Below are 26,472 nucleotides of genomic sequence, written 5' to 3' on the forward strand. Positions count from 1 at the left end.
TGGTTAGGGCCTCAGCCACTTTTTATATGTGCAGTGGCCACATGTAGCTAGTGGCTCTCATTGGACAACACAGATCTGTATCTTCAACTCCTTAAAATAATTTCTTAAAAGCAGGTGTAAAATTGCTTTTGGACATTTACATGAAAGTATGATAGTGAAAAGGGAAACTTTACACACATCCTAATTTTAGGGTTATTAATAAGCATAAAGCTTCTTGATTATTTGTGAAATACACCTATGGTATTTAATAGTAAGTAATTCTAGTCACTGGTGTTCTAATATTAATTTTTCTGTCCTTCATTTATTTATTTTTTCATAAAATAGACAATACTACTTATGTCATTGATTTATTGTGAGCATTTCATAGACTAATATGATTGGCATATAAGACCTCAGTATATATTAGCTGCTATTTATTACTACTACTAGAGGCCCAGTGCACGAAATTCGTGCATGGGAGGGGGGGGGTCCCTCAGCCCGACCTGCACCCTTTCCAATCTGGGAGCAGTTGGACATCCCTCTCGCAATCCAGGACCTTTGGCTCCTAATTGCTCACCTGCCTGCCTGCCCTAACCACTCTTCCTGCCTGCCTGATCCCCCTAACTGCCCTCCCCTATAGGTCTGATCCCTCTAACTGCCCTCCCCTGCCAGCCTGGTCACCCCTAACTGCCCTCCCCTGCCCGCCTGGTCGCCCCTATTAACATTTTTTTTTTAATCTTATCTCCTTCACACACAATTGTATTTGACTTCCTTATTGGCTTCTCCCTCTCACACAATTTTTCTCTCTCCTTTATGTAATACTATTTCCTACTGACTCATCATTTATAAACTTTTCTTTCCTCCTTATTTCCTACTTCTGTTCCATCATCCTTCTTCCCATCTTTCTCCTATCCTCCCTCCCTCCCTACATTCCTTCTTTTCTTTATCTTTATCCCTGCCCTCCCTCCCCTTTTCCTTCCTTTCCACCTTAATTTTTTTCTTCACTTCCTCCCTCAGACCTGCTTTGCTCCCTCCCCCGTTTCTTGCTTACCGGCTTCCCTTTAAAACTTTTCTTCTCTCCCTCTTTCTCTCTCATCCTACCTTTCCCATACATTCTTCTCTACTTACATCCACTGTTTTAATATCTCTCTATCTACCTGCCTAATTATTCACTATCATTCATCTTTTTTCTTTCCTGACTCCTACTTTTAAAACCTGTCCCTAGTACACAACTATACTTGATTTTCATTATAGCTCCTACAGTTCACTCATACATCCTCTTTCCTTCTTTAACTCTGCTCTCTACTGACTCCTTTGTAAAGTTCTTCCCTCCCTCTCTCTCTTCTTAAAGCTTGCATGGGGGGGCATTAACCCCCAGCCCAGGGCTCAGTCTTGGCCAGGTGTTCGCTGCCTGGCCTCCCCGCCACCGTCCTGCTCCCATTCCCTGTCCGGGACGCCCAGCCCAGTGAGGGTGGCCAAGGCCCGTGTGGCCTGGGTGCTGCTGCTGCCGCAGCAAAGCAGGAGCACCTCTGCCCAGAAGGCCTCGGACCATCCTCCACTCCGTCCTGGACCCATGGGTGCCTCGCCGCCAATGGCCGCCACCCGCATCTGGGTGGGGCTTCCCGCTCTGAACCGCCTGCGCCCCACCCCTCGCTGGGTGCACCTGCTCCGCACTGCCAAGGTCGCCACCCCCACCCACGTGCAGCCCCGTGTTTCCTTCCCTTTTCCATTCCTTTGTCTTTTTCTTATACCCTTTCTGTATTTCTGTTTCTTCTTTCAGCCTGTCTGCATTCAGGCCTGCCTTCCTTTCCCTCTCCTTTCTTATCCCCTCCTATCAAATTCTATTCTACCCCGGGCCTTGCAGCTGCCTGAGCAGAGGGTGGTGACGCAGCCTGCTGATCCAGTCGTGATGTGACGCTGTAACAGACAATTTGCATATTCGTCTATTATATACACTGAGTGGCCAGATTATTATGATCTCTGAATGCATAATAATCTGGCCACTCAGTATATATATATATATTAGAGGCCCGGTGCATGAATTAGTGCATGGGTGGGGTCCTGCCAGCCTGGCCAAAGGGAGGGGACGTGGGCGGTGGGCCGGCCTGCCTGCTGGTCGAACTCTGGTCGAGGGGACAATTTGCATATTAGCCTTTTATTATATAGGATATACACTGAGTGGCCAGATTATTATGCATTCAAAGATCATAATAATCTGGCCACTCAGTGTATATAGATTATTACCAGTAGTAATGTTTGAGTTGATGAAATACAAACATGTGTTTTATCAGGATGAGTTTTCTTAGACTTGAAAATTTGCCAGGCCTTCACAATTTAATATGGTTGTTGGGGAGAACTATGTATTCATATATATTGCTACTTTATTTCTTTTGCTTTTTTATTCTTATCACTAACTCATATGAGTTTAAGGTAATGTTTCTCAGCCTTGGCAGTCTTCACATTTTGGCTCAAATAATTCTTTGTTTTACATTTGCACCAGTGTGAATGCTGTTGTGTATTGTAGAATTAGTAGCATCCCTAGCCTCTATCTCCAGATGCCAGCATTATCTGTCCAGTTTTGATCACTAGAAATGGCTCTAGACATTGCCAGATGTCCCTTCCGGGGGCCAAAATCACCCCTGATTGAGAACCACTGGTTAGGCTCTGACTTTATAGATACGTATTCAAAGTTTTCCCTTTGAGAGCTCATACTGTTATATTGCAAATATCTTTAGTTTTCCCAAACCAAAACTCTTGTCTCACAAGACCTGATGATTTTATCTTTGTTGGCACTTTCCATATGCTCTCCATGTGGTACTACCTGTGAGTCTCTAAGTCAGTCTTGAACACTTTTTCTTCATGTTATTTTTTCATTCTTTGGTCTTTATATCAGAGTATCCAGTATAGTATGTTTTAGAAGTGAATGCTTAATTGGTGTTTATTGAGTTAAAAGTCCCCCAATTAATATTAACCACATTTCAATTGCTGCCTTAAATTGAAATATTTTTCCTGGTAGTTAATCTGATTTGATTCTATAGTTGTATAAGTAAATGTAAACAAATTTTAAGTTCCTCACATTGTGATTTGAGTTTATAAAATAATTATGTAAAAGTAAGTTTACTGTCCTACTCTGCAATTATTCTCTTTGAAGTGTGTTGATGGACCAGATAACATGTAGGTATATTGTAAAATTAATATATAGTTCTGATAGTGTGGGCTTTTTAGTTTTTGTAAATCTCCTAACATACTGTCTTACTAAAAAAAACAAATGTTTGTTCTTGAGTGTGAATAACTTGTGCCAAATGTTTTGAGAGATCTTATTGTTATTCAGAAACTGTTTAAATATCTAGTAACTTTGTGCTCTTCTCTGTGTTATAGACATATGGTTGATGATATGCTAAGTGCAGATGATGTCAGTTGCAGTAGCTCCCAGGTCAGTGCAAAATCGGAAAAAAATATGGCTGATTTTGATGGTGAAGAATCTGGGTGTGAAGAGGAGCTAGTTCAGATTAATTCACATGCAGAGCTAACATCTCATCTTCAACAACATCTTCCCAATTTAGCTTCTATTTACCATGAACATCTTAGTCAAGGTAAGATTCTGTAGTAAGTAAAATACATTACTTTCTTTAAAATAGGAATAATCTATATTACATTGTTAAAAAATGAATCAACAGTTAATGTTACTGAAGTGTTTTTGCCAAATAAGTTTTATGTGGTAGTTTTCTTTCCGAGTGAATTAAATTGTTATGAATACTCCATCAAGAATATAAAGGCTGCAGTTCCATCAAGAGATACTTAATTAGAAGAAATACTAAAAATATGTATAAAAATTATAGCTTTGTATTTTAGAATAGAAATAACTTTATTAGATTTTATATTCAGCAGTCATAGAACCAGAAAGTAGGAGATTACACAGGATCAGATATTGTATAATTCCATTTATATAAAATGTATAGCCTGGGGCTAGGGAGAGTTGGGAAAGAAGAGGAGGGGTGACTGCTAAAGGGCAAGGTGTTTCTTTCACCTGGGATGATAAAATCTTCAAAAATGATGTTCTAATCACTGTAAATGAATCTAGAAAAGGAATAGGACAGACCAGATTTGGGAGAATGGAGTTGAGAGCGGTTTAAAGAATAATAGAAGAAAATGGAGGAAAGAAAAAAGTTAAGAGAAAAACAGTTTTAGAATTGTCAGTTTTAAGGTCTATATCCTACCTCTTGTTTGGTTAGGTGCCATCAGCATTTGCTAGTCTAGGAAATTGGTTTTGGGATGATAGTACATTGCAAACTAAGTAAACCTGGCCAATTAAATTTATTCTAAAAGGTCATGATTAAACTTCGAGATAGAACTTACGGACCTTGGAAACAACTTACTGATTTCAAATGTTACTTGTACATAAACTAGATAAGGTTACCTTTTTTTTAAATTGGGCTATTGTGGTTGCTGAGAATTGAATAGGTTAAGATTGAGGTCATTTGATTTTGATACTATATTATTACATTTTGACCATTCTTCTATTTTTATCTCATTTTCCTTTTATTCAGTACTGTACATATTGTTTATTAGATGGAGTTAGAAGTTGAGCAAAATTATTAAATGTATTAATGCAGTCCAAATTCACCTTGCAATACAATGTATTTAACACTATAAAGAACTCTTCCAACACATTAAGACCCTCCAATTTGAAATGATCAAAAGATTTGAACAGTTAATACATAAAAGAAGATATAGAAATGGTCAATAAATACATGAAAAGATTCTCAATATCTCTAGTCATCTAGAAAATGCAAGTTAAAACCAGAATGCTACACACCTGCTGGAATGGGTAATATTAAGGCTAACGATAATGAATGATGCTAAGGATATAGAGAAAATAGAACTCTCATAAATTGCTGTCAAGGAGTATAGAAAAGTATAGCTAGTTTGGGAACTGTTTTATCAGTGTCTTATAAAGTTAAATATGTACCTACCATATGACCTAGCAATTCCTGTTCTAGGTATTTATTCAAGAGAAATGAAAACATATTCACAAAAATACACATGAATGTTCGTATCTGCTTCATTCATAAGAGCCTCAACTGGAATTAACTGGTAGATAAACAAATTGTATATTTACATAGTGGAATACTACTCATCAGTAAAAAGGAACTACCGATATAGTGCAACACAATGGATGAATATAAAAAAATATTCTAAGCAAATGACATTAGAGGAGTATATGTTGTATATAATTTATATTCATTTCTATAATATTCAAAATTAATTTATTATGGTTGAAATCTACTCAGTGGTTACTTGAGATTTGGTGGTGGAGATTGATTGTAAAAGGTCACAAGGAAACTTTTTGGGGTGATAAAAATGTTATGTATCTTACGTATTCATATTATATTTATTAAAATTAATTTTAAAAAGTAAATACCAAAAAGTCAAGCCTTAGTAGTAAGACAATCTAATTAAAAAGTGGGGAATGATTTATTTCACTAAAAAAGGTACATAAATATAAATGGTTAATAAGCAACTCAAAATCAGTAGTTATTAGAAAAATACAAATAAAAACCACAGTGAGATTCGATTGCACACCTATCAGATTGGCTTAAATTAAAAAGACAAGTACCATATGATTTCACTCATATGTGGAATCTAATGAACAAACTGAACTAATAAAATAAGACAGATTCATAGATAGCAGGCAGACAGTTCTGTGGGGAGGCTGCAGAGGTGAAGGGGATTGAGTAAAAAGAATGAGAAAGAACTCATGGACACAGACAACAGTGGTGATTACAGGGACAAGGATGGAGATGGAAGAGGGTATGGGGGGATAAATGGTGTTGGGAAAAAATAAAATACCTATTTTGTAAAAATCTAAAAAAAATTAAGCTAATGTATGACTATTAAATACATATGCTTGCATTTATTGTTCAAGACACTTTTAGAAATGGAATTTATATAATTGGGAAGCAAATTATTGTTTTAAATGGAGCAGAATAAAGAGTCCAGAATAGACTCTTAAAAAAAAAGTGATCAAAGAGTGTTGGGAAAGGATGTGGAGGAGCAGGAACTTGTACTCTTAATATATTTTTGGTGGGAATGTAAAATGGCACAGCCATGTTGGAAAAGAGGTTGGCAATTTGTTTCTAGTAAATGTACATTTATTTACCTTTTGACCCATTAACTCCACTCCTAAGCATTTACCCAAGAGAAAGGAAAACATCCTATATAATAAAAGGGCTAATACGCAAATCAACCAAATGACGGAACGACTGGTCACTATAATGCACATTGACCACTAGGGGGCAGACGCTCAATGCAGGAGCTGCCCCCTGGTGGTTAGTGTGCTCCCACAGGGGGAGCGCCGCTCAGCCAGAAGCTGGGCTCACAGCTGGCGAGCTTAGCAGTGGTTGGCAGGAGCCTCTCCTGCCTCTGCAGCAGCGCTAAGGATATCCGACTGATGGCTTAGGCCCGCTCAGACATCCCCTGAGGGCTCCTGGATTGTGCAAGGGCACAGGCCCGGCTGAAGGACCCCTCTCGAGTTCACGAATTTCGTGCACCGGGCCTCTAGTACAGTGGTTGGCAAACTCATTAGTCAGCAGAGCCAAATATCAACAGTACTATTGAAATTTCTTTTTTGAGAGCCAATTTTTTTAAACTTAAACTTCTTCTAACGCCACTTCTTCAAAATAGACTCGCCCAGGCTGTAGTATTTTGGGGAAGAGCCACACTCAAGGGACCAAAGAGCCGCATGTGGCTTGCCAGCCGCAGTTTGCCGACCATGGCTCTAGTATATTCATAAAAAGACTTGTTACACAGATGTTTATGGCAGCATTAACGTTAACCCCAAACTGGAAACTATCCAAATATTCATTAACTGGCAAATGTGTAAACAAAAATGCACTATTTCCACATACGACATATTATTCTGTAATTAAAAGGAACACACTGTTGATATGTGCTTTAAAATGGATTAACCTCAGTGAACATTTTGCTAAGTGAACAAAGTTAGACATAAGACTATACCTACTGTATGATTCTATTTACATGAAATTTCTAGAAAAGGCTAATTTATGGGGTTGGATAAAGACTGGGCTGGAGAATGAGAATAGGGATTAATTAGAATTAGGTATTAGGGATAGTTTTAGGATGGTGAAAGTGTTCTAAAACTGTGTTGTGTTGATGGTTGTACAATTATTTTAATGAAATCAATGTCTGAGTACAATCCAATAAAGAAATTTCATCGTAAAGCTGTTTAAAAAACAAAAGCAAAGAAGCTTTTTGCTTAATATAATAGAATTAGAATTTATTTAGCCTGGTACTCAGAAAGTCTGAATTATTTTAATAGCGTTTTTTAATGTGAGGTTTTGGGTAAGTAATCTCCAATCTAAAAAAATTTTTTTTAAGATCTTTTTTCTTTTTAAATATATTTTATTGATTTTTTTACGGAGAGGAAGGGAGAGGGATAGAGAGTTAGAAACATCAATGAGAAACATCGATTAGCTGCCTCCTGCACACCCCCTACTGGGGATGTGCCCGCAACCAAGGTACATGCCCTTGACTGGAATCGAACTTGGGACCTTTCAGTCCACAGGCCGACCGACGCTCTATCTACTGAGCCAAACCAGTTAGGGCTAAAATTTTTTTTTAGTGTAAGAATATAAGACAACTATATAGAAGGCCAGTTAGAGGAATGTCCCTTGGCTATAGAATTATTTTACTTAAGTTGTCTTCTTTATGCTTAATTTGGGATTTAAGTATTTATGTATAGTTCTCTTGACCTGTGAAAAAACATTAAATCATACTTAATTAGAAGTAGTGAAGAGACTATGGAAAGAAAATTTTTCTTACTTTGTCTAATCAAACTTTAAACAATACTATTCTTTGCCATTCATAAAGCAACTATTGTGCTAATCTTGTATATTGTTTTTATTTTGTTATGTATAAAGATATTAATTGTTATACTTTTGATTTGTTAACTTAATGCTATAATTCACATCACAATTTTAGTCAGCTGTCTTCCTCTACAATGTGTTGTACTTTGCCCCCTCAGGACCTGCAGTTCATAAACATCAATTCAACAGTAATGCTGTGACAGACATTAATTTGGATAATGTTTGCAAGAAAGGAAACACTTTGTTGTGGGATATAGTCCAAGATGATGATGCAGTAAGTTATTTAATAGAACCAAAGACTGCAAAATTACTGCAAAATGCCCTAAAAATAAATAGTAACTTTATGTATTTTTTGTAGGTTAATCTTTCTGAAGGATTAATAAATGAAGCAGAGAAACTTCTCTGTTCCTTAGTGTGTTGGTTTACGGATAGACAGATTCGAATGAGATTCATTGAAGGTTGCCTTGAAAATTTAGGAAACAACAGGTAAATAGGAATTAAAAAATTTTTTTATGTAGTAGTCAAAGCTCATTTTGTATATTATTGACTAGGTGTGGTGAAATCATACCATTTATCTGCCATTATCAACCTATTTTTTTAATAATTGTGGTTTTCATATTATGTTTAAAAACTTCCTTTTCAGGGTTCATGTTTTATCACACAGTCTTGCTTTTTTTCAGCACTTTATTTCATTTGGCACTCTTGATTAGATTCCCACCAAGAGAAACAAAGAAATAATAACAACACTCTCTTCTTGATTCTGAAAACATATTGGTGATTACTGTGTGTTCACATTGCAATTAAATGTTCTTGAACTGTCATATTACATATAAAGGAAGCTAAATAAGATAAGTAAACTTAAGTTGAAATGTAAACGTTTTGATAATGGCATTGTTTTTTTATTTGGGTGGATTATTTGTGTCTTGATTTTTGTATATAAAGATTTAGGTTAGTGTTTTTTCTCTAGTTTAAATTCTGCCATATATTTATAGTCTCCTTATCAGATAGAACACAAGTTTCTTAAATTTTATTTTTATTTTTGGTTAATCCTCAACCAAGGTTAATTCTTCCATTGATTCTTTTTTTAAAAACAAAATATTATTTATTTTCGAGAAGAAGGGAAAGGGAGCAATAGATAGAAATATCAATGATGAGAGAGGATTATTGATCAGCTGCCTCTTGCATGCCCCCTACTGGGGATTGAGCCCGAAACTCAAGGCATGTGCTTTTGACCAGAATCGAACCCGGGACCTCTCACTCCTCAGGCCGATGCTCTATCCACTGAGGCAAACTGGCTGGGGCCATTGATTCTTAGAGAGAGTGGAAGGGAGGGAGGGGGGAGAGAGAGAAACATCTATGTGAGAGAGACGTTGATTGGCTGCCTCCCACACATGCCCTGACCCAGGCCTGAATCAGACCTGGAACCCAGGTACATGCCTTTCACCGGGAATTGAACCCGGACCCTTTTAGGCTGATGCTCCAACTACTGAGCCAAACTGGCCAGGGCTCTTTATTAATATTTTTAAACTTCTGTTCTATTGTATAATTTCAGGTTTTTCTTGTCTCATACAGCTTTGATTGATGATGGTTTATTTTTCTGGCATAGTAAATTCAATTATTAATATGTTATTTATATTAATATAGTGTTTTCAGCTTACTTTTCCCAAGACTGATATAAATGACTAATTTTATTGAATATTTAAGTGCATCAAAGTTTGTGGGTTTTTTTTTACCTAATTGAATTAAGACATGTATGTGTAATATTTTCTACTTTTGGTCTTTAAAGAGCTAAAATTTGAACAATCAAATAGAAAATTGCTTTTTCATGTAGGTATGAGAAATCACTGGTAGACTTCTTTTAATGGATCAGTAGCCTCATTTAGCATATATTGTTTAAAAGGAATGTTGTTAATGCCTGGATCATATTTTATCATTCATATAGATATTATAATAGTTAATTTAAAAATGATAATTGTCTTTTAAAAGTCTTTGTGAAACCACAAAACAGTTTTTAAAGTGGTTTTATACTTAACCAGAAATTAAGAGGATGGGTTTGGAATCAGACTGCTTGACCAACTTCACTTTGTGATTTTTGGTGCAATGCTTGTATTTCCTGTGTAAAAATGAGAATAATATTAGAACCTATTTTATAAGGTTGTTAGGATTAAATTTAAAAAATACATGTGAGGCAGTTATTGCCAATAGTTGTAATAGATTTAATGCTTCTACATTTATAATTATATATATGAAATGGTGGCTTTTTTTCTGTTTAAAAAATGTTAGTTGTAGAATATGTGAAAAAACAAAGCACAAAGAAAAATTTAAACTATCCATAATTTCATAACCTCAAAGAACCATTTATATGACTTTATAAAAACACATATGAAGGTGTGTATCTATATCTTATTTTGATAGCATATTATACATTGTTTTTAATCTTTTTAAAATTATAATTTAATATTGTTTTCCAATCTAAATATTTGTTCTTTTCCAACTACTGTGTGATAAAAGCAGTTAAAATTCAAAAAATGAAGTGGTTTTATAAATTTTACATTCCTCATATGTGTATCTGCATGCCCTGTGACCCAGCAATTTCACTAAGTATGTGCCCTAAGAAATTCATCCCGATGGTTACCAGAAGGACATTCCAGAAAGCTCATAACAGCATTATTAAAAATAACTAAATATTCTTTGAGTAACTGTCCAAATGCCAAAAAAGAATAGGAAGGAAAATCAAATTTTGGACTGTTGAGTGATGTAATATATATAGCAATAATAATGAAAGAACTACAACCACACAGAATAGTGTGGGTGAATCTCACATACATAATGTTGACTGAAAGAAGTCAGATGATCTACCTAATTTTAAAGTGTTTAAAAACAGGAAAACTATTATATTTAGTAGTCAGGATAATGGTTACTCTTGTGTTGTTAGTGTCTGGAAAGGGGCACAATGAAAGCTTCTGGTATGCTGGTAATGATTTATTTCTTGATGTTAGTGCTGGTGCACAGGTATGTTCACCTAATATTTTGAACTATTACTTAGATTTATATGTTTTTGCGTGTGTGTTATACTTCAGTAAAAAGAAAAAACTGAGAAAGATAAAATATCATGTAGTCTTTTACAGTCTTGTTTTCAAAGATTATATAATAACATGGGCATATATTCATAGGCCAATTTGCTAAAAAGATGGCAATCAATATGAGACTGTAAATGGTTATTTTCTGGTAGGATTGAGTTTTTTTTTCTTTTTTTTTTTTTTTTAAATATATTTTATTGATTTTTTACAGAGAGGAAGGAAGAGGGATAGAGAGTTAGAAACATCGATGAGAGAGAAACATCGATCAGCTGCCTCTTGCACACCTCCTACTGGGGATGTGCCCGCAACCAAGTTATGTGCCCTTGACCAGAATCGAACCTGGGACCTTTCAGTCCGCAGGCTGACGCTCTATCCACTGAGCCAAACCGGTTTTGGCGAGTTTTTTTTTCTTTATGCTTTTCTGTTTTCCACTTTTCCACCATTAGCATATTTTTCTCTTATAAAAGGACAAAAGGAAAAAATCTGTGTATAAAATGAAAATTGTCAATCTGGATTTCTTATTCACCTTGAATTTATCCACTTCCAAATTAGTTGAAGATGAAACATTTTACATTTGTTTGAGGCATTCCCTGTACACTAATCATGTAATGATTTAAAAAAATATTTTTTATTGATATTCAGAGAGAGAAAGAGAGAAACACCCATGTGAGAGCTAAGCATGATTGCTGCCTCCTGCACGTCCCCCATTGGGGATGGAACTGGAAACCTGAGCATGTGACCTCACCAGGAATCAAACGGGCAACCTTTTGGTGTAGGGGACAATGCCCAACCAACTGAGCCACACAGGCCAGGGCTCACTTAATGAATTTTTTAATGGCTTCAAACGTAACTATTATGTTGAAGTTAATTTTGCCCTCAGACTTTACTCCTCAGAGGGTTGCTATATCATGCTAGTCTTACTTCTTACTATAGAAGACATTAGTCATATGTGACAATACATAGAACATAGTGGCATTTTTCAGCCGATGATATATGCAACATATGCAGTATATATCAACTGCACTTACTGAAGTTATTGCAAATGGAAAAAAATAAGTTTGAAAATATTTTAATCATCACTAGTTTGGGTTTTCTGATAAACCAGTGGTTTCAATGGGGGTGATTCTCTCCCCTTTGTCCCCAGTATTTATATCTGGAGATACTTTTTTCCTTTTTTCTTTTTTTAATATATTTTGATTGGTTTCAGAGAGGGGGAGAGAGAGAGAGAGAGAGAGAGAGAGAGGGGGGGGGGGAGAGAGAGAGAGAAACATCAGTGATGAGAGAGAATCATTGATTGGCTGCCTCCTACATGCCCCACACTGAGGATCGATCCTGCAACTCTGATATTGTGCCTTGACCAGGAATCCAACTGTGACCTCCTGGTTCATAGGTTGATGCTCAATCACTGACCTACACTGGCCGGGCTGGAGATACTTTGATTGTTACACTAATGAGTAGGTTTAGAGGTGTTATTACAGGCTGGGGTTGCTGCTAAAAATGCCTGCATAATCTTTCTCTGTAATATTTAACATGTGCCTTGTGCACATTTATCCCTAGGCAGATTGGTTTATAAGGCACATCCTTCCAGGCAAAGGACAGCCCTGTATAACAGAATTATCTGGTCTAGAATGGCAGTAGTGACCACATCAAGAGTTGAGAAATCCTATTCTAAACACAGTTTATCATCACAGTAAGAAAGAAACTTGCACAAGTGTGCTCATATTAATAGGAAAGTTCTTACTTATGTTAAACAAACGGGCCAGTGTAACCTTAACACAATTACCATTTTCCTTACATTTAACAAAAATCAGAGGTTTACTTCTTGATGATGTTAATTTTTTATGTACTTAGAGGCTTTATGTTTTTATTTCTCTATGCTAACCTTTTCATTTTCTTTCTTTTTTTTTTTTTAAATATATTTTATTGATTTTTTACAGAGAGGAAGGGAGAGGGATAGAGAGCTAGAAACATCGATGAGAGAGAAACATCGATCAGCTGCCTCCTGCACACCTCCCAATGGGGATGTGCCCGCAACCAAGGTACATGCCCTTGACCGGAATCGAACCCGGGACCCCTCAGTCCGCAAGCCGACGCTCTATCCACTGAGCCAAACTGGTTTCGGCTAACCTTTTCATTTTCTTTCTAGTTCCTCACTTGCCACGGTTTGTAAACCTGTCAGCATTTTTTGTTTGCTTTTGCTTTTCTGTAGTCATATTCCAACTTATTTTATAAAATTAACGTAGCTTTTTTGGAACAATAATTTGGACTCATTACTTCTCAGGAAACAGATCTGAAGAAGAAATTTAAGTCTTCCATACTCACTTATAATTCTATCATTTATATGGAACCATTGCAAACATTTAAAAAAATACGCCTGCGTAATCTTTCTCTGTAATATTTACCATGTGCATTGTGCACATTTATCCCTAGGCGGATTGGTTTATAAGGCAAATAGTAACATTTCAGCAGTGCAGGAAGTCTAAAGTTACATGCAGAAACGTGGTAGAATGTGTTTGCAGAATGTTGTCATAATGTGAGAGCATGAGGCAGAAAGTAGTTCCCATAATGAAAAGTCTATTATCAGCTTAATGTTTGTACCAAGGATGAGTGAGACAAGACTGCTGTCCAGTGAGTAGAGCACAAATGTAAGGGTTGGGTGGTAGTCGGCCCTGTTAGTTGTTTATGTTTACTAGTGTTTATGTTTACTAGGTCCACATCCGGTCCCTAGGGGTCCCTAGGCATCCCTGAAATTCTGTGTCCTAAGAATTGAATTGAGACTCTGGGAACCTATCCAATGTGCTATTTTTTGCCATTGATTCCCTATAGGTACTTGAACCCATGTGTTCATTTTTTTTTGCCTGTGTGTACAAATGATTTCTTGATTAAAATGATTGCATATGTCATGAATCCTGTTTATATAAATAAAGGTTCAGATAATTAAGAAATGGATGATATTGTGTACTTTTTTGTTATGTTTTAACGTTCAAAATGACTATTATTATAAACAGGATTTTGCATCAACTCTTATTATATACAGTTGTTTGTATGGAAAAAGACATAATACAATAATCAATAAATAATTTATTATTTATAAATAAATAAAAGATGTCAGTGCCCCTGACTAAATAGGTATATCATGTTTTAAAAATTCTTGCTGCACACCAGTGTCCAGCAGCACACAGGTTGAAAATTGCTGGCTTGGTAATATTCTTCTGTTTATAACAGAAATTCTTAGAATCAAGCAAAGAACTACAACAGTTTAGTGTAATAGCATTTTTCTTGAGTCTAAAATTAGTATCTTGTTAGTCTGGATTATTGAACCTTTTTGACATTGTTGCCTAGGCTTATATTTGGGTATTTGAAAGGTTCACTCTTAGAAGAATTTTTGAAATATAAGTTTGAATATACAGTTCTTTTTATATTGAGTTTTGTAAGCATTCAGCAATCAGAGCTTCAACATGCAAATATTAATTTATGTCACCAATCAAATAAATTACCCCTATTTTGTAAGTGATTAATTTTTAGTCTATAATAAATAGGTACTTTATATCATTTTTTTTCTTTTAAATTTATCAGTTTAAATAAAATGCAGTACTTTGGGGCCAATTTGAATTTGGATTTAGTCCTTATAAAGTATTCTTAAATGTATAGCACTTACACCCTGGCTGGTTTGGCTCAGTGGATAGAGCATTGGCCTGCGGACTCAAGGGTCCCGGATTCAATTCTGGTCAAGGGCACATGCCCAGGTTGCGGGCTCGGTCCCCAGTGGGAGGCGTGCAGGAGACAGCCGATCCATGATTCCCTGTCATCATTGATGTTTCTATCTCTCTCTTCCTTTTCCTTCCTCTCTCAAATCAATAAAAGTATACTAAAATTAAAATAAATGTATAGCACTTAAAATGTGTGACTTCTATGTTCTTGGAAAATTTTTAAGAAGAAAATTTTTCTGATAATCTTAGGAAAAACTTTAAAAATGTTTTAGTAATTTAATATGTAATCATTTCTTGATAATTCAGTGGTTATAAATAAATTGTGGAGAAAAAAATTTCTCTTTGGGGAGGAATAGAGGGAAGATGAATCTCATTTCTATCCAAATTTCTGGTTTTGGTTCTTTTACATGAACCACACCATTATCCACTCAACCACTGTCTATTTAACAAGAATTTTGAAAACATGCAATACCTGAATAGTCAGGGGCACTGATTTCTTTTCCCTTAGATTGTAAAAAAAAAAAAAAAAAAAAATGGCAATAGCCAACACAACAGTAGCCATCTGGTGTGAATGAATCAAAACTATGTCCTTTTTTTGTCAGATTGACAAAAGTCTATTCTTTAGGTGTGCCACAGAATTTTAGTAAGTAGTTTATGTGTGCCATGAGATAAAAAAGGTTAAAATCACTGCCTTAGGTCTAGTGTTCTATATGTTAACTAGAGGCTCGATGCACGAAAATTCGTGCAAGAGTTGGCCTTCCTTCTCCCGGTGCCTGGCACCCAGGACCTGGGCTGCTTCCCTCCGGCCTCCGGCAGGCACCCAGGAACTGGGCTTCCCCTTTTATTATTATAGATTCTTAGGAAAAACCACAGATGTTTCTGAAATTTGACAAAGCATTCTAGGTAAAGAATCTGAAATTCCCCTTCATTCTCCATGGCCTCTTTTTCCAAACACCATTACTGTGCATCTTGCAGAAAAATATTAAAAACTTTTAATACTTAAAAATATACTTTTAAAAAAATATATAAAGCTAAATATTTTTTTATTTTAATCTACCTAAAAATGGAATTGTAATCTCATGGGGTTTTAAGAAACTGACAGTTTTTGACAATCATATTTTAAAAATGTACTTTAAAATGTTAATGTTTTTAAATATTTGAAGAATACTTATATTGCACTTACCGGATATCTCAGGCACTAACTGTCCTCATTACTTCACTATGTACTCCTTAATCTTTACCAATGTAGGTTTGATCCTCTAACGTTCTACTAACATACTGTTATTATCTGGTAGCATTTTTTTTTTTTTTTTGTCCTGGTTCTTCATGATGGTTATATAGCATTTAAAAAGTTGGTTATCACCCTGACTGGGTGGGGCTCAGATGGTTGGAGTGTTGTCCCGTACACCAAAGAGAGGTTGTAGGTTCAATTCCTGTTCAGGACACATACCTAGGTTGGGGGTTGGAGCCCCGGTTTGGGCATGTAATATCTCTCTCTCAAAATCAAGAAAAACATATCCTTGGGTGAGGATTTAAATACATATATAAAAAGTTGGCCATCTCCTTCCTTGAGAATCTTGCTTTTGAGTTCTTTCCTGGTTCATTATTTAAGTATATGTTCAGTGTGCACCATATGCAGAGAATTTTAATAAGATAGTCTTTGCCATCATTGAGCACATAACAATGATGGACACATTAAATAAAGGAATATTTTTTAGAGGATGAAAAAAAATGGGAAGGAATCAAGAGGAATAAAGAGGTGTTATTTAATAGAGAATTGTCCTGGTCATCTTTTCTGATGACAGTTGAGGAAACATGAATAAAGTAAGAGAAGGAGTAGTCTTGCAGATAGATATTTAGGTAAAGAGCATATCCAAGTAACAGGCAAAAGCAGAGGCCCCTAGCATTAATGTGCTTGTGTGTGTTGAAGGGATAGCAAAGAGAAAGATCGGAAGGAAATAAAGTTAGACTGATAGGAGGAGTAAGGACATATCACACAGAGCTTTGTAGTCCGATTTAAGTACTTCAGATTTCATTCATAAAATAAGTTTTCCTTTCTAATTTCTGCTACTCAGTATTCCATCACTGTTTCCCTCCCACTCAAACCTGTTCCTCTGCTATCCCTGGTACCCTTCTTAAAGAGTAGGCATTTTGGAAGACTAACTTGTACACCAAACTTGTGGTTAGAGTGCCAACTTTTCTCTTTCAAAAAATTCTTTCAAGAAGCTATATTGGCTCCCGAGCTTAAAAAAAAAATCAGTATCTCATTAGAGTTTGTCCTTCTTTCAAGGCTCATGCAGCTAATCTTACCTACTAAGACTTCTGGGATTTGTATGCCAATATCTACCTTATACCCCTTCCTTTCAGAAGATAGGCATACTCAGATCTACTTGTGTGAGCTTTTCTATTACTCTTTTGCTCCTTCATACTTGAGGTGTATGGTGTGCTTTCATTATTAACATGGCTCCTAATGCAGTGAATCTCAACTTGGATGCAGATCACAGTAAATGAGAATTAGGGAGAAAGTGATAATTTGTATAGTTTGAAATAAATGTTCTCTACATTATTGTTTCTCAGAATGTGGTCCATAAACCCAACAGTTTGTCACTGGTGATCTTGTTATAAATGCAAAATTTTTGAACCTACCTTAGACCTACTGATTCAGAATTTGTATTTTAACAAAATTCCCTCAGGTGAATCAAGTGCATATTAAACTTTGAGGATCCCAACTCTGGCTGCTGCTTTCTATTTTCCTTAATTAAATTCTCAGAGTCCCCGTAACTTGTTAAAGAATATGTACTTCCATGGGGAAAAAAAAGTTGAAAAAAAATTACCTTTAAATGCTTTTTACTTGCTTTTATACTCAGATTTTATAGTGTATTTTACTTTAAAAGTCTTGGATTGGAATTTTAAAATTGGTTTCTTGCCCCAATGTATAAATTTGTACTTCAGAAGAAAAAATTTCAATGTTTGTGTAAGAAATATATATGTTAATTCATTAAATTCTTTTGCATTTAAGATCTTAAAAATAGTTGAATTTCTGTAAAAAGCCAGAATTACTGATAGTAGTTAAAATTAGTTTATTCTATAAATACCTGTTTTTGCTGTTTCAGATCAGTTGTAATTTCACTTCGGCTTCTTCCAAAACTGTTTGGTACTTTTCAGCAGTTTGGGAGTAGTTATGATACACATTGGATTACAATGTAAGTAAATAAATGTATTCATTTTAAAGATCTTTTTTCATATCATAGTTATCAAACAGGGTTTTTAATAACTTACTGATTTTTATTCTGTACCAGAAAATTTTGACTTTCATGTGGTTCAAATGTTTTCTTAGATTTCTAAGTGTTATCTCTTTCACTTAGCCCCATGGAAATTATATTCCAATCAGTAGGAAAATCTGACTTTTGTATTCTTTGTAGTTTGAGAAAAATGTTGTAGCAATTAATGCTCTAATTTTAGGGTGAAGATTTTTAGTATACCTGGCCATACCAAAGAACTCCTGAAGAAGATCGCCCCTAAAATAAACACTCTAGGATGTCTTTTATTTTTCCTGTTCCTAGGAATTGGTTCTAGACATTACATCATGTTGGGGTAATCTTGACCTCATCCTATTAATCAGTGTTAAAAAATACTTTGTGAAATTGATCCTGTTTTTGGTAACATTCTAGAGAAAGTTAGCTATCACAAGCACTTCATTAATCTCTAAGAATATGTTACTTTATTCAAAATAGACTTTTGAAGAGATTTCAGAGACATTTAAATTTTAGGAAAAATTAGATCTGTTGAAGGACTCATTTTTTAAGTCAAGTAGGATGACTTTTTACCTAATTAGCTTTTCAAACCTAAGATTAGATGGTAAGAGCACTTGCACTTTGCTTGCTTTCAAAATGAATACTATTTAAAAAATTCTTGGAAGTCTACATTGTAGTTCTGTATAGGATGAAGTTAGTTCTTCTGAGTTATAGCTCTTGCTTATTTATTGCTCTTTTAAAGGAGATGTATTTAACATGAGCCTCTATTTTTTTTAAAAGCATCTTAGAAAGTCTTAGGTTAATATTGCAATATGACTCTAGTGATCATTCTAGATTGTGAATGCAAGGAAGGTCCTTGAGCTGCTAAACAGAGGGAAACTTTTAGCATCCTTAAAATACAAGAATAGCGTGAGTCTTACTTCATTGACACTTCCCTTAGTGTTTAAATGGCGGAATTACAAAATTCTAAAGTATGAAAGGGATTCACTTGGGAAATTGGTGACACATATTGTGGCTATTTGAGGAGGTTATTATTGAGGAGGAAGAAAGGGTAACTTTCTTGTAGAAGAGGCAAACTCTGAATATATAGTTACTTATCTAGTACCTGAACTTAAATATATTGAGTTGAAACTCTTTGAGCTTGTTCTTTAAATTAAATGTAAATAAGCTCAGTTAATGACAGATCACTGGGTCTCTAACATGAGACTGGTATCCTAAATCTTATCCAGAACCCTGAGCTCCCTATGATTATTTAGTATCAGTAATAACAAAAACCACTTATTGTGAATCTTTTATGTGCAGTAGCACTCAACATTGGTACATATTATCTGTTAAACTCTTATGGCCATATTTTAAAATTGGAAGTTTTGTTGTCCCTGATTCTCTTAGTAAATGTTCAGGTAACCAGCAAACAGATTTCAAGAGGTCAGGTTACTTGCCCAAAGCTGTGGAGCAAATCTGTTAGAACTAGTTTTAAGCCTAAGTTTTAGGTTTTCTTTCTACCACTTGATCTTCATTAAATGATTGGCAAAGGGAGAGTAACTTATTTTGAAAAGAGAACTATATAGCAAAAGCATGATTTAAACTACATAAGAAGTTTGGGATTTTTAATCTTTTTACATCTATACATTTTAGCAGATACATTGCTAGTAAACATTGTGTAAGATAGATTGTTAGTTATGGAAGTTAAAGACCTTGGGATCTCTGATTATATTTATCACTATTTCTTTTTCCCCCTACTTTGGAGTTTAATACCTGAATTATTTATTTGATTTTAAAAAATTATTAAAAATAAGCAGATTACATGTTGATAGTAAACTTTTCTGGTTTAGTAATTTTATATTGTATGTGTTTTATATGTCAGGTCCTCTACTAAATTCTGCTAAATAATAACCAGTGCATACAGTCTATTCTTATATGGACTGTGTCAGACATTTTTAATATTCATGATAGTCATTTATAATTAGCACTGTACCAGAAATTTTTCCCCTTCACAAGGATTGAGTATTTTGAGATTAAAAAACATTATAAACTGATGAACAAAAATAAGTACAGAGGCAAAGAAGCATTGAACAGACTGTCAAATTACAGCGGGAAGGCAGGCAGGAGGAGGGTTGGAGGGGGTTAAGAGATCAACCAAAGGACTTGTATGCATGCATATAAGCATAACCAATGGACGAAAGATAGTGGTGGGGGGGTGTGGTGAGGTCATGTGCCAGGGGGTAGGGGAGGCTGGGGGCAGGTCAATGGGGAAAAAAAAGGAGACATATGTACTACTATTTGTAATACTTTAAACAATAAAAAAAACTCCAACATTGATACTTTAATAAAAATTAAGGTGTAAGTTTTGACAATGAAAAGATTTTGTATTTGAAGATTATATGTGTGTGTGTATTATATATATATACACACACACACACACATTTATATATATATATATATATATATATATATATATATATATATATATATATATATATGTTTTTTTTTCCATTCTATAATAGATTTATTTTCTTACCTTATGGCTTTAAAATTATTTTTTCTTTCAATTGGTCCAGGTGGGCAGAAAAAGAACTGAATATGATGAAGCTTTTCTTTGATAATTTGGTATACTATATTCAGTCTGTAAGAGAAGGAAGGCAAAAACATGCACTGTAAGTATCCCTTAATTAGGTTAGTTATGTTTAACTCTTTATTGTCCTCTGAAAGATAATTTTCCAGTGTTTCTACTTCTTTTATATAATAAGTAAAAATGTTAATTGTGAGAATTTTAAGAGAAAGGATTTTTCTAAGTTGTATTTTATAAAGTTATTTTTGTAATTCTTAATCTTTTATAACTTGGACATGGTTAACCTTCACTATTGAGTTCTGTTGAAAGTTGTTTTCAGGAACTAAAAGTAAATTTTCCCCCAGAAATCATCAATATCCATGTCTTAATGTATTAGGAGCATTGACTCTAAAATTTTTAAATATTTACTTCCAAACAGATACATTTAACATATAATTAATTTAAAACATTTCCCTTTATTATTTAATTGGATACTAGTTTAAAAAGTTTAGGACATGTGTGGAAAGTTTAAAAACTGATGGCATAACTGGTTAATATTTCATCATTAAAAATGTTCTCTGGATATGTTTTAGAAATTGGTCAGTGATATAGCTGTGTTTAAAACTATGCTTATAGGGAAATGCCTGCCCAGAAGTAAACGTAAAATTCAGAAGGTTACTGCTTGTGAGTCAATTGATGGGGACTGATGGTCTAATTGAGGAAACCAGCTCATTGTTAGTATTAGCATGTTAGTGAATATGAGAAGTAGCACAGTATTTACTGAGAAGATAACACACAGGAAACTTCCACATAGATGGAAGCTGAGTTGACTGGAGAAGTGTTCAGAAAAGTCACAGACCTTTAAGGCATGCATACTTACCTTCAAAAATGAATTTACTTATTTTTTTCCACAAATGGATTTTTTGGGGATTCTTTTATTTCCAAACATGAATAATGATGATGATAAAAGCTAGTGTTCATTGATATTGTGTGCTAGATATAATGTAAGTACTAAGTATTAACTTCAAGATATACAACAACCCTTTTGAGGTAGGTAGTCACATTTTAAAAATAAAAACATTTAAGCTCTGAGGTAAATAACTTTCCCAAGGTCACACATTTTATAAATTGTGGAGCCAGGGTTTCTATAATTCATTTTATAAACACACATTTTATGAACAAGGAAACGGTCTGTTTTCTATAATTCCTGTTCTTGAGTGTTCCCTTGTACTGTCATCAATCTCTAGTTACGTTAATGCTAAAATATATTCCATGTCTTTTCTCAAGTTGACATTACCACAAACACTGTTCCAGTTCTTTTAACCAACCTCTGGATCAGTCTTCTTGCCTAAATCTGCCCCTAGGGTTGTTAATTTCTTATCCTTATTAAAGTAGGAAGGCAGTATGGTATTGTTGGAAAGCACATGGGCTTTAAGAATCATCAGACCTGGATTTAGATTACGAATCTCTTGTTTTGACCTTATTTCAGTTGTTTACTTCTCTAATAAATTTCATTTACTTACCTTATGAATTTTTGTAAGGAGTAAATAAAATAATTTAGTAAGTAATATCTGGCACATAGTAGAGTATAAATTGTGATTACCTCGCTAAAGTAAAAAAGAAACTTGCGCCTTAGCCCTTGTAGATTGTTCCCTGCATAAAAAATAAACACCAGTTTTTTACAGCCTACTATTCTGGGCCCTCTAAAATCTAAACTCATCCAGCCTTTCCTATTTTATTGTTCAATGATCTCTTAAGGTATCCTATTCTACAAGCCTATCAAATTATTTTTTAGATATTTCCCTAAATTTACTCTATTCCATAGTTTTGATTATAAAGGTACCACTACACAAGATGCATTCTCTTTAAATCCTATTAAAATTCTAAGTGTTCTTCATAGTCTGTGTTCTCCTTTAATTTTTCTTCTTGAAGCAGAGGTCAAGGATAATTATGGCCTCCTGAATATGAGCATCTCCATACATCCTCTATAAAATCTATAAGATAAAAAAGGAGCAGAAATTAAACCACGTGACCCACATCTTCAGCATTTTTTAGGAGACAGAGAATTCAAGTTACCTGTCAGAGAGAGAGAAACCTGAAGTTACAAAAGAGCTCCTAGCACAACCACAGCCTGTGGGCTTAAAGAGAAGGGATGGGGTGCTTAAGAGAGGAGTAGAAAACAGATGAATTGCCCTCAAAAAGTGAAAGTCCCAACATTAAGTGACAAAAAAAATAAACACAGGTCTGGAACTTGGTTGTTTACAGCATTATCTACAGGGTTGTCGCTTAGTTTATTAGAAGAACCAGAGGTGGAGCCTCATACAAGCATTGCTTCTGTGGTAAAAAAGGTAGAGGAGTAGTGCTCTTTGGAGATGAGTTTTATATTTCTGTAGGGTACACCAGAGCATCTTTCCAATCTGCTTTGTTGCCTGGCATTTTAGAGAATAAAACCTTAGAGCAGAGAGATGTCTGCACTATTTTGGTAGAACTCCTTTGTTCCTTCAGGCTGTAAAACAGTTTTATATTTGCTACTTTTTGGTAAAGCATTCTGAGTTCCTGGCACATTATTTTCTACTTGTTCATTGGGCAACAGAAGTGTAGAGCCAATGGTTCTGTGGAAGCTGAAGAAGGGGTGATGGACTGGATCCAGGCTTCCTAGGGTTTTGGGTCTCTTACTCTGATTTGCGAGTGAGTATAGGGAAGAAAGTATTCAAGAAATAAAGGCAATTTGTAAAGAACAGGACTTTATTCACCTTTCATGTCTGTGACCAAGGTCCTTCAGACTCAGTCTCAGAGTACTTCAAGGCCTCTGCTACAAAATGTGTCGTATTAGAAAAGGATGAGAAACTATTAATAGCTGTCCTTGAATTCTATTTAGGTAGCATTTTAGTCTGTGAGTGGTTTATTATATTCCAACCTTCCCCACCCCAGCCACTTTGCCACATGTACTTTCATCTTTACAAAGGGCACAGCAACAATAATGAAGCAGAGTTCCCTCCTTCTCTCTCTCTTTTTTGCCAATATTAATATGAGACAATAAAGAGTAGTAAAGGTATATCCAGCAAACTCAATCTGTAGAAAAACTTTAAACTTTAACAGTGAATTTAATGAAATTTTTTGAAACTAATTTTGGGAAACTTAAAAAAATCTGTACTTAAAGATTATTGGAAATTGTGAATTAAGAGGCTCTGACTCTGTAAACTGAATTGCGGATCAGGGCTCAGGCTGGTTGCTGCCTTTTGTTGGCAAAGTAATTTGGGCAATTCATCTACAATCAGCCTTTTGTAACATAGAGATAAGAACTCATGATTGACTTAGTTTCATTGGTTGAGTGCTCAGGTGCTTGTAGTACTAGAATGTTGTGATATCACTTTGTTCAGTGCGCAGTTCACAGGGTTGCGAAAGGAATCCTAAAATGAAAACCTGATCATTATAGCTTCCTCTCCTCCCAATATCGTTCAGTGACTTCCACCCAGATCAATACCAACCTCTTCTGTCTGACATTCAGGCTGGCTATAATCTGGCCCGCTTCAGACCCATCTCTTACGTTTCCTCATCCAGCATTTTTAAAATGCTGTTTCTTTTCAAATGCCTACAAACTGAATTCCCAGAAAACCATGTAAAATTACCTACTTAATAAGCTTCCAAAGCAACTCTTAAATTAACCATTGAATTTTGTACACATGAATTATAGTTATTTAGATTTGAAATAACATTCAAAAGTGTCAGTTGTGTATCAGCCGAATTCCTCAAGAACTTGATTTATGGAAATGATATTTTATTAGTGTTTCTTGTTTAAAGAATAAGGTTGTATCACTGGAAGGACAGTGATAATGAAACATGCAATTTCTAGATAGAGTAGGTTTTTTTTTTAACTTGTAATTTATGTGCATGTTGCATAATTTCAAAATGTATTTGTTTCACTGTTGGGTTCTTATGTACTTTCTGCTCATCTAATTTGAAAGTACATTTTCTAATAGTTTAGAGATTTTTTATAATTTATTAAATAACATAAATCTCAAACATAACTTTTGACTGTATGACCTTTTTTTTGTAACCAAAGTTATATAATAAAAGTAATTATGAATTATGAAAATAATTTACTTCTTTTGTATCATTTAATATTAGGACCATTAAATCTTTAAAATTAAGAAATAGGGTTAATTATTTTAATGACTTTTTATATGTAGGTATAGCCACAGTGCTGAAGTTCAAGTCCGACTTCAGTTTTTGACTTGTGTGTTTTCAACCCTGGGATCACCTGATCACTTCAGTAAGTTTTTAAATCAGTATTTTAATCAGTTTTTAGATCTGTATTGATCCTTGGAGAAGAGTCCAGTGAAATATACTCATGCATTTTGATTTCTTTAGTCATTAGATTATTCTCAATAATGAATGTCTTCTCAGTATATATGGCAATATGAGCATGAGCCTGACACATTTTTACTTTAGTCTCTGAAAATGCCAGTTTTTCAATGGATAAATGACTCATATCAAGAACATATCATGTTAGGGTGATTGCATCTTTTATTACCTTTGGTTATAGAATCTTCCTATCACCTCAGTTGGAAACAGATACTGTCTACATATTATTATCAGAGCTAATGTTACCCAAAATTGCTTGGTTTCATAGGTGATAGAAACATTTAGAGACCCTAGTTTTATTTAGATTAATCTCAAACTCAGTTTCATTAATAGTTAACCTTTAAAAAATTAGAGATTGGTCAGGTATATTCAGAGTGTGAACCATGTCCAAATATGCATGCTAAATGTTCTCACAAGCGAGAAGGAAGATTTATTGATTGATTGATTGATTGATTGATTGCTCGCCAGAGTTGCTTTTCTCTTACTAGACTGATTATGTTATGTCTTACTCCCCACACTCTTTATGTGTGTTCATATCAGTAAACCTCATTTGTGAGGACATTCTCTTTCTTAAACTGTGTTAATATAGTCAAACGGATAAGTATCTTACTAGCCTGAGAGGTGTCATTACTCTTTTTAAGTCCATATCTGTGCTCGAGATGCACCATCTGTTTATTTTACTATTTAAGTCTAATTTTTTCAAGTCGAGTTATTTGTAACAAATCCCACTGACATTGTTATACCAACAGATTTCAAAATGAAGACTCCTGTTTTTATAGGAAACTAGTGTCTCATGTTACTAGGTCATTTATCATCCATTATTATAGATAACATACAGGAAATAAATAATATAAAATGTAAAAATCCTATCTTATTCATGGAGAAGTCAAGCCAATACAAGTATTATCAGCATAAATAATTTCATGTGTCCACTAAGTTTCATGTTGGCTCATGGGAAAATGTTAACCACTCTTCTATTTGAATAATGAATTATTTATTTTGCTGCTCCCATCACAGTAAGCACAGTATAAATTCTTTGTACATTATAGCTACTGTCCAGATAGAATCAAGTTGAAAATTTCACTTCTCCCAGATCATAATTGTACTTGTACTGGTACAGTTCCTGTCAGGTATAATATGATCACTCCATAGTTATATTCAATGAGTTAATACTGATTATTAATGTACCAACAAATATCTTTTTTAAAAAGTTAAAGTAATAACAGAGCATTGCCTATTGAACGTGGATTGGTGATTCAGCCATTTATAAATACACCTGTTTTATCATTTAATTTGTAATTAACCTGGGTACTATTTTTTAGGACTGTTACCTATTTTCTTCACTCATCTCTCTTTCTTAATTAATGTTTTTAAGTTACTATATACCCTAAGGGTTGTTTCTAGTTTTATGGTGACTCCCAGAGGCAAAATGTTGTTCTTAGAACAAATACTTTGAACATTAACTATTTCTGTGAGAAACTGATAGGATACTGTTTGTTTGTTTGTTCTTTACTAAAAAAGAAATTTGTTTATTGAGGGCAAGAGGATACAAGCAATATAAAAATCAAAAGCTTATCTGGCTTTAATTGGCTTTTCTTTCTCCTATTGAATGGGCTGGGATTTTACACACACACACACACACACACACAC

General features: G+C 34.7%; 1 protein-coding gene across 5 annotated transcripts in view; it reads left to right on the plus strand.

Moving 5' to 3' along the window:
- The window catches only part of USP34 (ubiquitin specific peptidase 34), a 241,327-nt gene that overhangs the window by 84,053 nt on the left and 130,802 nt on the right, over positions 1-26,472 (plus strand). For all 5 annotated transcript variants that reach the window (XM_080686042.1, XM_080686046.1, XM_080686043.1 and 2 more), the window contains 6 exons: positions 3,358-3,572; positions 8,024-8,139; positions 8,224-8,351; positions 17,769-17,858; positions 20,468-20,563; positions 24,648-24,730. In XM_080686042.1, the coding sequence (XP_080542168.1) occupies positions 3,358-3,572; positions 8,024-8,139; positions 8,224-8,351; positions 17,769-17,858; positions 20,468-20,563; positions 24,648-24,730 (728 nt within the window). The remainder of the gene's footprint in view (positions 1-3,357; positions 3,573-8,023; positions 8,140-8,223; positions 8,352-17,768; positions 17,859-20,467; positions 20,564-24,647; positions 24,731-26,472) is intronic.

The sequence above is a fragment of the Plecotus auritus genome (assembly GCF_963455305.1).
Source record: "Plecotus auritus genome assembly, chromosome: 8".
Lineage (NCBI taxonomy): Eukaryota > Metazoa > Chordata > Mammalia > Chiroptera > Vespertilionidae > Plecotus > Plecotus auritus.